This window comes from Euprymna scolopes, chromosome 22 (assembly GCF_053919585.1).
Source record: "Euprymna scolopes isolate OS-2025 chromosome 22, ASM5391958v1, whole genome shotgun sequence".
NCBI classification, from domain to species: domain Eukaryota; kingdom Metazoa; phylum Mollusca; class Cephalopoda; order Sepiida; family Sepiolidae; genus Euprymna; species Euprymna scolopes.
In genome coordinates, this window is record NC_136503.1 from 103620647 (window position 1) to 103636140 (window position 15494).

Consider the following 15494-nt stretch of genomic DNA (forward strand, 5'->3'; position numbering starts at 1 on the left):
TTCTCATCTTGCGTGTCATTTTCACATATTTGGTTTTTAGACATAAAGTAAATTTCACAGTGTATAAGAATTATTTGATACTGGAGATATTCATAATCGTACTCTATTTTTAAAAGAGGGGAGATATAACATACGATAAATATTTGGAATCAAGTCTACCGTGCTGTTATTTCAGATCATTTGAAACCATAGCAGCAAATTTTAGTCTCCCCTCCATCAAGGCCAGAAGTTTTGGGGAAATATATACAGGGTGACCCAAAAAAAAAAAAAAAAGAAGCTAAATGGAGGCCATCTCGAACATATGCTGTAGAACGGAGAAAAAAAGGTCAAAGACCCTCGTGTTTTGATGTGATGTTTTAAATATAATAAACTAGTTATGACCAAAGTTTTATTTGATTCGGACAAAACACTAAGAAATGGGGACTAATTAGAGTTGGGGCCGGGGTCACCTGGTATATGGCAAACACGCATATTTATTAAATCGTGGCCAACATAAATAGAAGGCCCTTCCATTAAAGTCACGTAACCTGCTGACGTCACAAAATTAAGTACAATGACCACAATTAGGTGATAAACGACTATTACAATGATTATTTTAAAAGAGTGCATTTTAAATTAATAATTAAATACACTTCTATAGTTTCAAATGATCAGAAATAACAGCAAGGGGAGACTTGATTCCAAATATTTCTTATATATTATATATCTCCTCTTTGGTTTTCGTACATAAAGTAAATTTCATAGTGTATAAGGCTTATTTGATGCTGGAGATATTCATGATTGTAACCTATTTTCAAAAGAAGGGAGATATAACATATGAGAAATATTTGGAATCAAGTCTCCCTTGCTGTTATTTCAGATCATTTGAAACCATAGCAGCAAGTTTTAGTCTCCCCTCCACCAAGGCCAGAGGTTTAAGGGAAATATCAGATATTTTGTAATTCATATGCAAAACCAGGAAAACAAATGACTATAATTGAAATATTTTATGGCTGTAAAAAGTTGCCAAAAGTAGGCTCTGGATGATGGATGATCCCCTTAATGTGCGACGTTAAGTGCAAATGTCCACAACAAATTTTATGTAATTACCTTTCCAACAGGCCTTCATTTGTTGAATTCTGATCAATAGTTGCTGAGATTTGGAGCTTATAAAATTGCCAAAATAGGTGGTATATTTATCTCTCTCTAACCCTAACAATAGCAGCAAGTTTTAGTCTCCCCTCCAAGGCCAAAGGTTTTGAGGATATATATATATATATATATATATATATATATATATATAATATTCTAAAGAAAATTGGCTCTGCAATAATAAATACGAAATCTACATGAATTAAAATATATTTAAGCATAATTTATATTTATGACCGGGCGCCCCTGCTAGTTAATTCTAGAGAGCTTTTTTATCTTTTATAATTGACCAACTAGGATCATTTTTCTGGTCACGAACGAAAATGCCCTGGCATGTAACAAAATTAAAAAAAAAAAACATGCTTGCAGCATTAAAATCAAACTACCTGAATTATTCTGGTTTGGTGTCAAAGAATTTGCTGCCTGTGCCATATTATCTGTAGTTTGTGTGCCATTATTGTTTGCCGAAGGAGTATCACTACTCATTCCATTGCTTGGAGGCTGTTGAACCGACTCCTCCTCCGCATCCGGGACGGGATCATCAGCTTGCTGGTCAGCAAGTATCTCATCTGGCACTTGCGGATCCACCGTGACTGGATCTACGAAACAACGTTCATCATCTAAACCAGCCAAGAACGTACTATGCAATTCCTCCTTCACTTCCGGCTTCGGTGAGAATATCGTTTCAGAGAGGTTACACCAGTTCTTAGTCCATAACTTAAGGCCATCTTGGTCCTTGTTTCTGTGTAAAGAAAGAAAAAAAAAAAAAAGGTAACTTTTCGATAGAAATTAAAAAGTTTCAATTCATTTTTTTTAATTTTATTTACAGCATATCAACCACCTATGAGTTATTTAATGTTGAATAAAGTTGTTAATTCGAGCCTTATAGAAAGGATAATTACAATTTTTTTTTTTGTTCTTTAAATACAGTGTAACATTTCTAACCCCCTCTCCAACCACCACTCTATAGTTTTTCCCTTTCCACCTACGTTTTTCTCCAACACATTCCTCTCTCTGGACACACACACTTTTTGAGAAATGAGTTGGTATAAGGAACATAACTCTTTAAATAAAAAAAACAGTTACCTCCCTTTAGTGGTTATAGTCGGCTAACGTACTTTCTAATTTTCGACATAGAGCTACCAGAAGCTGTGACAAGACAAATCAGTTCCTTTGCTTTTTTTTCTCATGCCTATAAATTATTTATTATTTTGATTTCAATAATTCTATTTTTATACTTTCATAAACAAAAATCTATTATATAAATTCAAATAAATAAACATTTCTTATAAAATCTCATATAATATTTTGATTGCATTGCAAAAATTCCCCTCTGGACCAAAGTATTGTAGGTTTGCAATAACAGATGTCACATACCAATTTATTATGTCTGGACTATTAGCCACTATCTTATGTAACTTTATAACGCCATTTTAGACGCATTCAGTTGTTATAATAAAATCCTACATTTCAGCCTAGAAGCAAAATCATCACAATCAGCTTTAGAGGAAGTAGTTCCTATTTTTCCCTCTAAATATTAAGTCTTCCTACCACACCCCAGTTATCACCGGGAGGAATTCTGCACATTCTGCAAATATGGGGTTTCACCCTTCATAACTGGATCATAAATTTATAGACATAACACAATCTTTGCCTTTTCTGATTCAAAAATAATAAAGTCTCTCCAGACTAATTCCACTCAATCTGATTGGCTGACCTCTGACCATTCCTATATTCTGGATTAACGGTATCGCATGCTTTTAAATACTAATGTACTATTCAAATATGGCGTCGCAATGATACCTACTTTTGCCCTCTGAGTAAATTGCTGTGTTCATTTTCTTACATTTAACGATATAAGTTTGCATTTCCTCTCACTCTCCCTCCCTTCCTATCTTTCTTTGTACATATTCTTCCCAAACTCTCTCTCTTTTTCTCTCTCAGGAGAAAGCTTCTACCGGGCAATGCCAGTGAACAGGTCCTGCTAGTTTTAAATAAAATAAAAACATTTACTTCTTTTTTTTTTTTTAATTGGGTTTTTAAAAGTGCTAGGTATGTGCAAAATGACTAGCAGATGCCCAAAATGTACATTTTGACTCCTCCCATTATTTAATGAAATTTTCAATATTTATAAAATAATGATCACAGAATATGATGAACACATTATTTTTATTTGAATTTTAGTGAAAATGTATTATTTTGTTTAAACAAAAAGCATCTTTACTAAAGTTATGGTTTTCAGTAGTAAAAAATAATTAAAAAAATGAATGAATTTATTTTTGCTTTTTATGAAAACAAATGATCGTAAATTGTAACAATTATTTTAATTATTATTAAGTAAATTGTAAAAATTATAATTGAAAAAAAATATCTCTAGGTTTTCTTTTTTTAGATTACATGTTTCGCGCAATTTTTATATGTAAGATTCTGACATTTTCCTTGTTTGAAGGAACGTCTTTCTGTGTAACATAATTATATAATCTTGAAAAAATAAAAGACAGAGAAGAATAATTAAATTAAAAAATGGTAAAAATTATATAAATGTTCATGATAAGAATGCATGGATGCACAGCTGGGGAAAAAAAATCTTCTAATGTGTTTGCAACAAACTTATGAGATGTTTATTATTTAAAATGTAGTAATTTATAAAAAAGTTTTACTGGCTTTTATTTCTTTCATTGTTTTTTTTTTTTTTGCTTTATAGCATATCAATTCTGTTTGTTTTTTCTGGCTTTTAAAAGGCAATTTTGTTTGCAACTTACAAGTTTATTTTAATCCGTTGCTGAAGTCCATGTAAGACAGCTTTGATGCTGTGCATATCTCCAACCAAATCATTTGTGACCAGGATATATATATATATATATATATTGGTTATGGGGGAAAATATGTTTATTCAATTAGATTTCAACCTTGTTTATAAAGTTCGATGTATGTAAAATAACTACATAGCATATACAAAGAAATGACAAAAAGTCTATATTCCAAATTCCAAGATGTTGTTCATCTTACCGTTTATTTCTTTCAGTTAAAATGTTCAATTTCTGACAGTACCTTAAACAACATCTGGGAATTTGGAATATAGACATTTTGTCATATATAATGACACCAAATATCTGCTATTGACTTATAACTATTCATATATCTGTCTATTTTACATAACTAATTTCTAAAAATCGTCTATAATAAATAAATTTTTGGTGTTAAACATTTGTAATTTTATTGCGTTATTTTTCCTATATATTTACAATAGTTTCATCAATATTAACAGTAATTAAAGTAGTTTAATGAAAAATAAAAAGGATAAATTATGAAAACTATTCTTTATCTTAGGAAGCTAGAAAGACATACAGATGACGCATAAATGTTCACAAACAGAAGGGGAGGAGGATTGCTCTCTCTCACTTAAAAAAAAATAAAAATAAAAAATAAAATATGGTGTCATTTTTTTCCTATCTCCTTTCTTCTCTCACCTTGTCTTCTCCCTTCACTTAACGACACCAAATGTTATTTTTTTTTTTAAATAACCACGTACACTTCATTGCTCAGAGAAATTGAATTTTTCTTTCTTTTCATTTTCGATCAAAAATGTCATAATGTTAATATTTATGAATAAATGTGAAGAAGTGTGTGTTTTGGGTTTACAAGAAACTTATAAAAAATTAAATGTTTAATATTTAAAATGTTGGTTTCAAACTACGTAAAGCGATAATGTGACAATTATAATTGCTGTTTTCATCTATAATTTTTTTTTTTTTCTGGCTTTTAAAAAGGTGGTAATTTTTATCTGCAACTTACAAGTTAATTTTAATTTGTTGCTGAAGTCCATGTAGGACAGCTTTGATGTTGTGCATATCTCCGACCAAATTGTTGGTGGCCAAGATCTTCTGTACAATTTCGTCCTCATTTTCATCCGCTTCCACAAAACTGAAACGTGGCAACTGACCCAACTTAATCCAATCCTGGTCATAGATATACTGAGCACTTGGACGAAGACCTTCATTAAAACGCCAAGCAGAAGTAAAAGAAAAAAAAAAGAGAGAGAGACGATCAAATGATAATCATAAAAACTGTCACAATCATCAGTTCGATATTCAATTCAAAATCATAAAAAAACATTGGTGCTTGTGCACAATCATCCCTATATTAAAAACAAAAATAAAGCATATATATATATATATATATATATATATATATATATGCTGTATGTACCAGCGATGTTCTATACAAGGAAAAATATGTTTAGTCTCAGTTTCTTTCAAAAATGCTTATTGCAATTAGGAAGATTGTTAAAATGGAGATTTTTTCAATAATGTCCTAAACAGCAGCTGGGAGGTGATAGTGACTAAGTGGTTAATGACAAACTGACAAGCTGGGTGTGCCAAGCTTAATCCAGTTCATTCCCTAGAAACACTTTTACTTAGGGATGTTAGCAACCTTCACATGATCCCTCCTGTAAGTACCTGATGTCCTTCTAGAAATAATTTTAACTAGAAAGATATCAGGACAACAAATGCCATTCATATAAAATGAATGATGTCCAGCAACAGCAGTTGCTTACGTCATTAGTAAAAAAAAAAAAAATTTATACATTGCTCCATCTTCCTCAGCTTTCCTATTTACAGTTATATTGTACGTATCCGTTATGGAACAAAGTTCCCTGGAAAAAAATTTCACTTAATTTCCTCAAGTAGTTTTTTTTTTTTTACAGCAAAAAAACAATTTGCTATGATACCAAGCAAAAGGTTTGATGTTTAGAAAGAAAAGCTTGTATTCAAGATGAGGAGGGAGTGTCGGTGCTTAAACTGAGTTATCTCCCCATGGCGCGTTCAAAAAATTTAAAATGGCTACCTTCAACGTGCTATCATAAAAATGTGTTTTCCATTGTAAAAAAACAAAACTACTTGATCAAATTAAGTGGAATTTTTTTGGGGGAGGGGGGGGGTTGTGTCTTCAGTTCAAAATGGATATGTACAATATAACCTTTTTCTGATATTTTCATCTTTTAATGTGTTGATTAAACTGTACAAGTACCATTTATTTATTTATTTGTGGACTATTATCATCTTCATAGTTGACGCTTTACCACAGCCTTCTTCAGGTGGTTAACCATGTGGGGATAGGAATGCTGAGTCTCTTAACTGTATCCTTAGAAATTACTGCCTTCCATAGTTGTTGTCATCTCACCACATTTTTGTTTCGGCTAACTAATTCTCTGGCCGGCTTTGGGTAGGATTGAAACCGCTATCTTCAGACAATGCTCACCTAGAACCGTAGAGATTCAACGTCTCTAACCACTGCGCGACGGGCCCTGAAGCTCGATCAAGGTTGGATTTTTTGGTCTTATAAATCCAAGTTTTCATTCTTAGCTGGTTTCCCATCGTCGTGTCCATACCAAATGCTATTATATATTATTTTTTTATTTATTATTATATATTATTTTTTATTGGAATCCTTTGAGATGAGTAATTTGCATATATTTATTTATTTGTTTGTGGATTGTTATCCATCTTCATATTTGTTGTTTCACCACGTTTCAGCCAACTCATCCTCTGGCCTTCTTCAGGTGGTAAACAACAACTATGAAGATGAGGATAACAGTCCGCAAATAAACAAATAAATATACAAATTACTCATTTGACAGAATTCCAATAAAAAAAATATATAAACAAACATTTGTTGATAAATCAAATTTTTCAACATAGAGGTCTTCATTAGGATAGACATTATTTTCATCTTTATTAACCCTTGTGGCATGATGCCACTAAAAAAAAACAAAAACAAAAAAAAAAAAAACAGACCTGTTCAGTGTTATTAACAATGATTTTTAAATGCCCATGCTGGGAGGTAAACTATTTCTTATTATTACTTGTATATCCTAATAATAGGTAAAATAATTTGATTTCAAATATCTGCTTAGAATGTTGTTTTAATGAAATGCTAAAAATATAACTACAGAGCATATACAAATAAATAACAAATGACAAAATGTCTATATTCCAAATTCCAAGATGTTGTTCATCTTATCGTTTATTTCTTTCAACATGTTAAAATGTCCATTCTTGACAGTAAACAACTTGGAATTTGGAATATAAACATTTTGTCATATATAACAGAAGAAAGACTTATGACTATTCATATCTCTGTCCATTTTACATAACTACTTTCTAAAATTCGTCTATAATAAATAAATGTTTGGTGTTAAACATTTGTAATTTTATTGTGTTATTTTCCCTATATATTTACAATAGTTTCATCCATATTAACAGCCTTTTATGTCAATCATTGATTTATTAATCCTGCATACTCAATAAGTTTTTAAAAATTCTAATAAAACAACATAAATTGTGCATGCATTCTTTTTGCGGACTGTTATCCTTATCTTCATAGTTGTTGTTGTTTCGGCCAACTCATCCTCTGGCCTTCTTCAGGTGATTCAGAGGATGAGTTGGCCAAAATATGCTGAAACAACAACAACTATGAAGATGAGGCTAACAGTCCGCAAAAATAATGAATGCACAAATTATGAAGCCTCATCTCAAAAGATTTTTTAAAAATTAAATAAAGAAGAACAAAATGAATTGCTTTTAAATTTCGATCTTCTAAAATACTAGCATTTCAGCCCAGCGTTGCCCGGGTGTTTGGAGGTGTATGTTGAGAAAAAAAAAAAAATGGGTTAATTTTTTTAACTTTGACCCCTATTATGACCCCTTAACATTTATTGTTTTGGACTCAAATCAAGTTATTAAGTTAGATCCATGTCCAAGGAACCTATATCTAAAATTTCAAATGTTTAGACCGAAAATTGTCAGAGGAGTTTGGTAGAGTTCTCAAAGGTCAAATCGTTGAACTTTGACCCCTTAACAGCCAAACATTACAAAGAGTTTCCCAAATCTCAATACCCTGAATATTAAATTTTGAGTCAGTAGACAGAGTTATTGCATAGGGAAATGTACACAGACAGGCAGACACACACACACTTTTATAGATATATAAAGTAATGCGAACTTAGCAGATCTGTGAATTCATTCTAGCGATATTTGATTCTGTTTAGCCGTAAACACAAATCAAGACATGTTTTTTTAATTGTATCTGCATATTTTTCTTAGTCCGCTTGTCTGTTCCACTTTTTCTCAGAGACTACTGGGCCGATCTGGTCAAAATTTTGTATGTGCATTTGTTATGAAAATGTGCAGCGAACTTAGTACTAACACTCGACAAACTCAAACCATTTTCAAATCAACAACCATTTCGCAATACTCAAACGTGTTATGGCCATTTCAAAGAGCATGTTTTTCTCACCTTTTGGATTCCGACAAACAGAGCAGATGTACTTCTTTGGTAACGTTGCTTCGTCAAGATTCATACAGGTCGCGTGCTGCCAACACATGCACACTTCACACTAATAAAAGAAAAGAAAATCCTATTACTTTTTATGAAATAGTGACGGAGAGAAAACAAAAGACAGACAATTGCGTTGGTTTCTACTAATATTTTGTTTCATTTTCGATTTCTGAGCGATTATTGAGACTACCCAAATGACCATCTTATGTTAGCCATATTTTTCTTGTCCTCATTTAAGACTCAGTATTACGCATGCTTAAAAGTAAATAAGCGCTTTAAAATAAGTAATAACACAAAAAACTTATACAGGTAGATAGAAGAGTAATTTACCTTACCTTCGGTACGATTTATTTGTTATATATTTTGTTTTTTGAATACTTTTCGATTTGTTATCTATACAGCAAAATAGGGTTTCGATATAAAGTCTCAATAAAATACAAAACACACCAATAAACAGATTTAATTCTATTTTTTTCTTTCTTAACACCGATCAAAAATCAGACTCATGCATTCATTAGTAGGGTTGAGACAACAGCATATTCTTTTCATTGTTTTGACTCTTGAGTATATATCCGTTAATAGCTTACATGTTTTTATATCGACTGATGTTGATTAACTGTGTCTAGTATATACTCAAGAATAAAAAGAATATGCTGTTGTCACAGCCTTACTCATTCGTAACATGTATGTTTATGAATCGTGGATCATAACAGCAAACACTGAAAAGAAGACACAAACAGTTGAGATGAGGCGCTACCGCAAAATACTTGGTATTTCCTACGACGACAACATTACAAACCCGAATAAGGCATGTTTGTGGGCACCATAGAAATCTTTGAACCAATGTAAAATGGCGCAAATTACATTGGTATGGCCATGTAATAAGATCAACAGGGCTTGCTAAAACAATAAGGCAGTTCGGTGAAAGTGCAGAAGATTTAAAAAACGATCACCCTCTCAATATTAAGAATGCCTTTCTAAATAACGTTTTTATTTCAGCACGGTCCCTATTTCATAGTAGCAGTAAGAGGAGAAGAAGGCATGGAGAACAGAAGAACAGATGGAAAGATAACCGTAGGGAATGGACGGGCTTGAGGCTCAGCAGCACCATTACAATAGCTCAAGACAGACGGAAGTGGAGAGAGTTTCTGCAGAGGCCAAAGGGATAGAGAAAACAACACACGCTTGTGCATACATTTGGGTTTTTTTTTTATTGCTTCTTGTTCATAATTTCGCTACATTAAAAAAACAAAACTAAAGAAAAATCTGTACGATGTACATATCCATGACAGAACGAAAATGTCATATTCCAAAAACTATGTAAACTGACCAAATAGTTTAAGCCACCCCAGAGTAGTCTGGAAGGGGGTAAGACTTTAACAATTTGGCAAATATCAGCATTTTGTTATTTAAAAAAAAATAAAATAAAAAAAAGGGTACTTGTGCAGAATTTGAACCAGACGTAACTAACTACTCGGCTTTGCTCAGAGCATGATGTCAATCGTTGGCTTTTGCTGAGTGTCACCGATTATCAAAGTGCAACAACAAGAAAAATACTGAAGAAAACATTTGAATATAATAAAACCACCAGAAATAAATAACCAAAATAAAAAATAAAAAACAACAATTTCTATCTTATTCTTTATAAAAACTCAATTAAAACCTAGAACCCCATCTTCCAACGTAGACCCCTACTACCAGGTCTCCTTCTCCAACATCAGGGGTCTACGTTCCAACCTTCCAGAGGTTGAAACCCAATTGCAGAAAACGAAACCGAACATTATTTCTAAGTGAAACTGGAATAGGGCCGACCAGTTCCCTAGATGAGTTCATAATTAACGGATACTCTAAATTAACAGCTAAATCTGACCCCCAAGATCGCCATGGGCATGGAATATGTGCCTACATTAAGGATGGCTTCCCGTGTGGCAGGGATATTTCTAGAGAAGATCCTAATTTACCCTATATGTGCTTCAGGGTTGCACTTGCTAACACCACTGCATTTATATTTGCCCTCTATCGGCCCCACAATAGCGGAGTTACTATCTTTAAGAGCATATCTGAGAAAATAGACCACATACTGTCTGCACATCCCTCGGCTAACATCCACATCTGTGGTGACTTCAACGTCCATAACGTGGAATGGCTGACCCATTCAAATAAGACAGATGATGAGGGGAGGTCTTGTCATGATTTTGCCATTGCTTATGACCTCACTCAGATTGTTCGCGAACCCACCCGTGTGCCCGATACACCTGGTCAATATGCAAGCCTCCTAGACCTTTTTCTCTCAACTTCCCCTGAGCTATGTTCATGTTCCGTTCATTCTCCTCTAGGATCCTCCGACCACTCCGTCGTATCAGTTAAGATAAAAACGAAATGTAAGAAGCCCCCAGACGTACCCCTCCACCGTACTGTATACCGATACTCTATGGCTGACTGGGATAGCTTCCGTACATTCATATCTGATTTACCTCTGCACTCCATGTTTAAAAAGGAAGTGTTCTCTATAGTATCAGATCTGACCGAATGGTTAATTGTAGGCATAGACCAATTCATACCATCTAAAAAATTCCAACAAAGACCTAACAGCCAGCCATGGTTCTCCCCAGAATGTGCTGCTGCTATCGCGCACAGAAATCACTTTTTCCATAGCTACGAACGTAATAGATGCACTGAGACTAAAGCTGCTTTCAGGACTGCCAGCAATCACTGTAAAAGAGTAATAAAACATGCAAGAGAGCTATATGCCCAGTCTGTTAAATCCAAGGTAGCTGATCAGCGGCTTGGTTCCCACCAGTTTTGGCAAATAACAAATAGGATCCTGAACAGAAGTGTGCGTTCTATCCCAACCATTATCAATGGACCAGAGGTCATCTCGTCAGCGTCAGACAAGGCCAAACTATTTGCAAAGAACTTTGCAGCTAATTCTACCCTATGCGACGAAGGCCATCAACTCCCCATATTTCCTCCTATAACACAGAACAAGCTAGGTAACATACAAATATCCGTGCATGAGGTCGCCAAGCTAATCAAGAACCTAGATTCCAGTAAAGCAACTGGCCCTGATGGCATCTCAATTATAGTATTAAAAAAGCTTCAAACAGAACTTGCTCCCATACTTACGAAACTATTTAAGCGCTGCCTTAAGGAGAAGTGCTTTCCGACTCCCTGGAAGACCTCATCAGTTTGCCCTGTATTTAAGAATTCAGGTGATAAGTCATCTCCCTCTCAGTACAGACCAATAAGTCTCCTGTGTGTTATGAGTAAGTTGCTGGAATCCATATTAAATAGAGAAATAGTTAACCACCTCAGCAGGAATAACTTTCTTAGTGACACACAATATGGTTTCCGCTCTGCAAGATCTACCGCAGATGTGCTGACGGTTATATCCCACAGGATTAGTGAATCTCTTGACAAAGGCTTCCTTTCTAGGGCAATTGCTCTTGACATATCAAAGGCCTTTGACAAGGTATGGCATAAGGGTCTACTTCACAAGATTTCCAGCTACGGTATAACTGGAAATGTTTTCTGAATCATTAAATCATTTCTCTCTGATAGGCTCATAAGAGTAGTGGTAGATGGACAAAAATCGGAGGCCTGCAATATAAATGCTGGAGTCCCTCAGGGGTCAATCCTGGGCCCAACTCTCTTCCTGATCTACATCAATGACCTCCCTAAACACATACTTAAATCATTCGTTGACATCTACGCTGATGACACGACCATCTACAGCAACACATCAAAGGCTGTAAATGACAAAGTTCTCTCTGATTCTCTCTCCTCTGATCTCGAGCGCGTGGTTCAGTGGGGGAAGATGTGGTTGGTTACCTTTAATGCATCTAAAACCAAACTCCTATCCTTACATCATCAACGCTCTGATCCCCATCTGGCATCAATCGTGATGGATGGCTCTCGTCTGGGTGAGGCCCCGTGTTTTGACAAGCTTCTGGATTTGACCTTTACTCCTGATTTGAAATGGAACACGTACATCAAGTCTATTGCCAAGGTCGCTGGAAAGATGGTGGGATCCTTCTACCGCTCCAGAAGATATCTCACTACTGATGCAATTCTCTATCTATATAAAAGCCAAGTACGTCCAAGGATGGAATACTGTTGTCATATCTGGGCAGGAGCTGCTAAAAACAGCCTATCCTACCTTGACAGAGTACAAAATAGACTTCGTGGCTTAGTGGGGGATGCCCTTTTCTCTACCCTGCAACCTCTCTCCCACAGAAGAGACGTTGCGAGCCTATCCTTGTTTTATCGTTATTTCCATGGCAGGTGCTCGTCTGAACTTCAATCTCTGGTCCCCCCTCGCCAATCTTTCACGAAAAACACCCGTCTAGCTGAATCCACTGTGAAAAATTTCTCCCACTCTATATCTGTGCCTAAATCAAAACGCGGATTCCATGAACAAAGCTTCTTTCTTAGAACTGCACGCCTGTGGAACTCTGCTCCGTCTGCCTGCTTCCCACCGGACTACAACTTTGATGTCTTCAAGTCCAACGTTAACAAATTCCTAATGAACCGCCCCCTTAAGTAAACACTTCATCAAATCTCCACACTAACGTAATGTACTTGCAATAACCCTTATCCCTGAGTGGATCCGGGCCTTGATAAGTGGTGATCACTGTGTAAAAAAAAAAAATTTAAAAAAAAACTTGTGTAACAAATTTTTGAAGTTAAATAAACAAGTATTTTTTCAGCCATTTTTTGGTCAAACAAAATTGAACAAAACTAATAAGAAAACTATTTTTTGTGTCATATTTTTTTTTTAAGTTAAAAAAAAAAAAAACACTTTTTTTTTTAATGTTTTTCATGTATTTTTTTTTACATTTATTTTGTCTCTTTTTTGTAACATATGTAAAATAAACTTTTTGTTTTATTTTTTATGAACATTTTTTTCGTGTAGGGGGGGGGGGCGATTTTAAAAAATAAAATTAAGACAGCTGGGATATTCCCTTAGGGTTAGGTAGACTTTTCTACGGTCGCATCAGACGATGTTAAGTTGGGTGAGAAGAGACAATGGATGTGAAAGAAACTTCACCAACCTAACCAGGTAGATTTCCGATATATGATTAAAAATAAGGACAAAATGACCATCTACCAAATTTCCGTTTCCACATAAACTTGAAAAGATAATTGTCGAGAAGCTCCTGGGCGATCCGTTGATTTTGTTTGTTTGTTTGTTTTGTTTTTTTTGTTTTTTCAATATTTCCCCAAAGATCGTTTGCTTCCTTTGCTGGGCATTAATCAGCGTCTTATTTTTCATTTTTATATTTATTTCTTTTACATAGGCATCAGCACTTATCAAGGCCAAGAGGCCACTTGAGAATAAGGGTTAAAGAGTGTACAGTAGAAATTGGACAATATAGTAATCATTAGTAATGGAAATTCGGTAAATTTGTAAACTTATATGGACTGGCTCATCAAAAACTTGTATACATTAAACTTGAAGACAACCATATTGTAGTCAGCTGGAAAGCAGGAAAACGGAAGACAATTCCATAGGTGTGCAGTTCTAAGAAAGAAGCTTTTCTCATGGAATCTACGCTTAGGTTTAGGCACAGATAAAGAGTGGGGGAAATTATTGATAGTGTTTTCTGCTAGACGGGTGTTTCTTGTGAAAGTTTGGCGAGGGGGGACCATAGACTGAAGCTCAGTCAAACACTTTCCATGAAAATAACGATACATCAGAGACAAACTTGCAACATCTCTTCTGTGAGAAAAAGGTTGCAGGGAAGAGAAAAAGACATCCTCTACAAGGCTACAAAGTCTATTTTGAACTCTATCAAGGCAGGATAAGTCCTTTCTAGCAGCTCCTGCCAAGATGTGGCAACAGTACTCAATCCTTGGACATACCTGGCTCTTATATAGATAGAGAATTGCCTCAGCAGTGAGATATCTACTGAATCGATAGAAGGATCTGACCATTTTTCCTGCGGCTTTGGCAACAGATTTGATGTACGTATTCCATTTAAGATCAGGAGTAAAGGTCAAGCTCAGAAGCCTGTCAAAACTTGAGGCCTCCCCAAGACGAGAGCCATTCATTTTAATTGAAGCCAGATGGGAATCACAGTGTTGATGATGTAAAGATAAAGGCTTGGTTTTAGATGCATTAAAAGTAACAAGCTACCTCTTTCCCCATTGTACCACTTGCTCAAGATCAGAGGAGAGATAATCAGAGAGAACTTGGTCATTTTCGGTTTTAGATGTGCTACCATAGATAGTAGTGTCATCAGCATAAATGTCTACAAATGATGTAAGGATGTGATTTGGAAAATGTAGATCAGGAAGAGAGTTGCGCCCAGGATGGAACCCTGGGGGATTCCAGCATTAATACTATGAGCGGCTTATATCAAATTACAGTCAAACCAGAGCGCATGACATCATGTTTCGATCGAAGCAGAATGGACGATTAGTTACATCTGGTTCAAATTCTTCACAAGTAGCAAAAAAAAAATTTTTTTAAGTGGTTTGAAACCAAACAAGGCCGATAGCCATTAATCGCGTGCTCTCGTGTAATGAATGAATGCATGAATGTAAGATTGACATAAAATTCTTAAAGATAAACTAAAATGACTGAAAAATGAACTGAAATGACTTAAATAAATAAAAAGTAAATGACTTAGAATGACTTTAATGAACTTAAGGATGAATTGAATGACCTTAAGTAGCAATACACATGAAAAAATTGAAATAGCTTGAAATATTTCAATATTGGTATGCATAGAAAGAGCTTGATGAGCTAAGAAAGAATCTTTTTAAATTTTTAAAATCTGATTAAAATTAAGGAAGTTATGGCTATTTTTGTGCCTCACACGTTTGGATATTTTCCCCTCTTTAAGACCATATGCGTTTCGTCACATTTTTTACACTACTTTTTCAGTAAAACTGTCATATCTTTGTTAAAACACAAGACTAAAAAATGAAATTTACTGTATAAGTGTATTTTTGTACAAGGAATCAGAATATGCAACTGAAAATCTCCCAAAGTTTATGGTTTCCAAATAATCTGC

General features: G+C 34.6%; 1 protein-coding gene across 14 annotated transcripts in view; it reads right to left on the bottom strand.

Annotated features, from left to right (window-relative positions):
* Positions 1–15494, bottom strand: part of LOC145243583 (PHD finger protein 20-like protein 1) — a 200070-nt gene that overhangs the window by 14795 nt on the left and 169781 nt on the right. For all 14 annotated transcript variants that reach the window (XR_013862915.1, XR_013862914.1, XM_080106569.1 and 11 more), the window contains 3 exons: positions 8431–8530; positions 4927–5125; positions 1518–1873 (listed from right to left, as the gene is read on the bottom strand). Coding sequence is in view for 12 of the 14 variants with exons in the window: in XM_080106569.1 (XP_079962695.1) it covers positions 1518–1873; positions 4927–5125; positions 8431–8530 (655 nt within the window). In the remaining 2 variants the exon portion in view is untranslated. The remainder of the gene's footprint in view (positions 1–1517; positions 1874–4926; positions 5126–8430; positions 8531–15494) is intronic.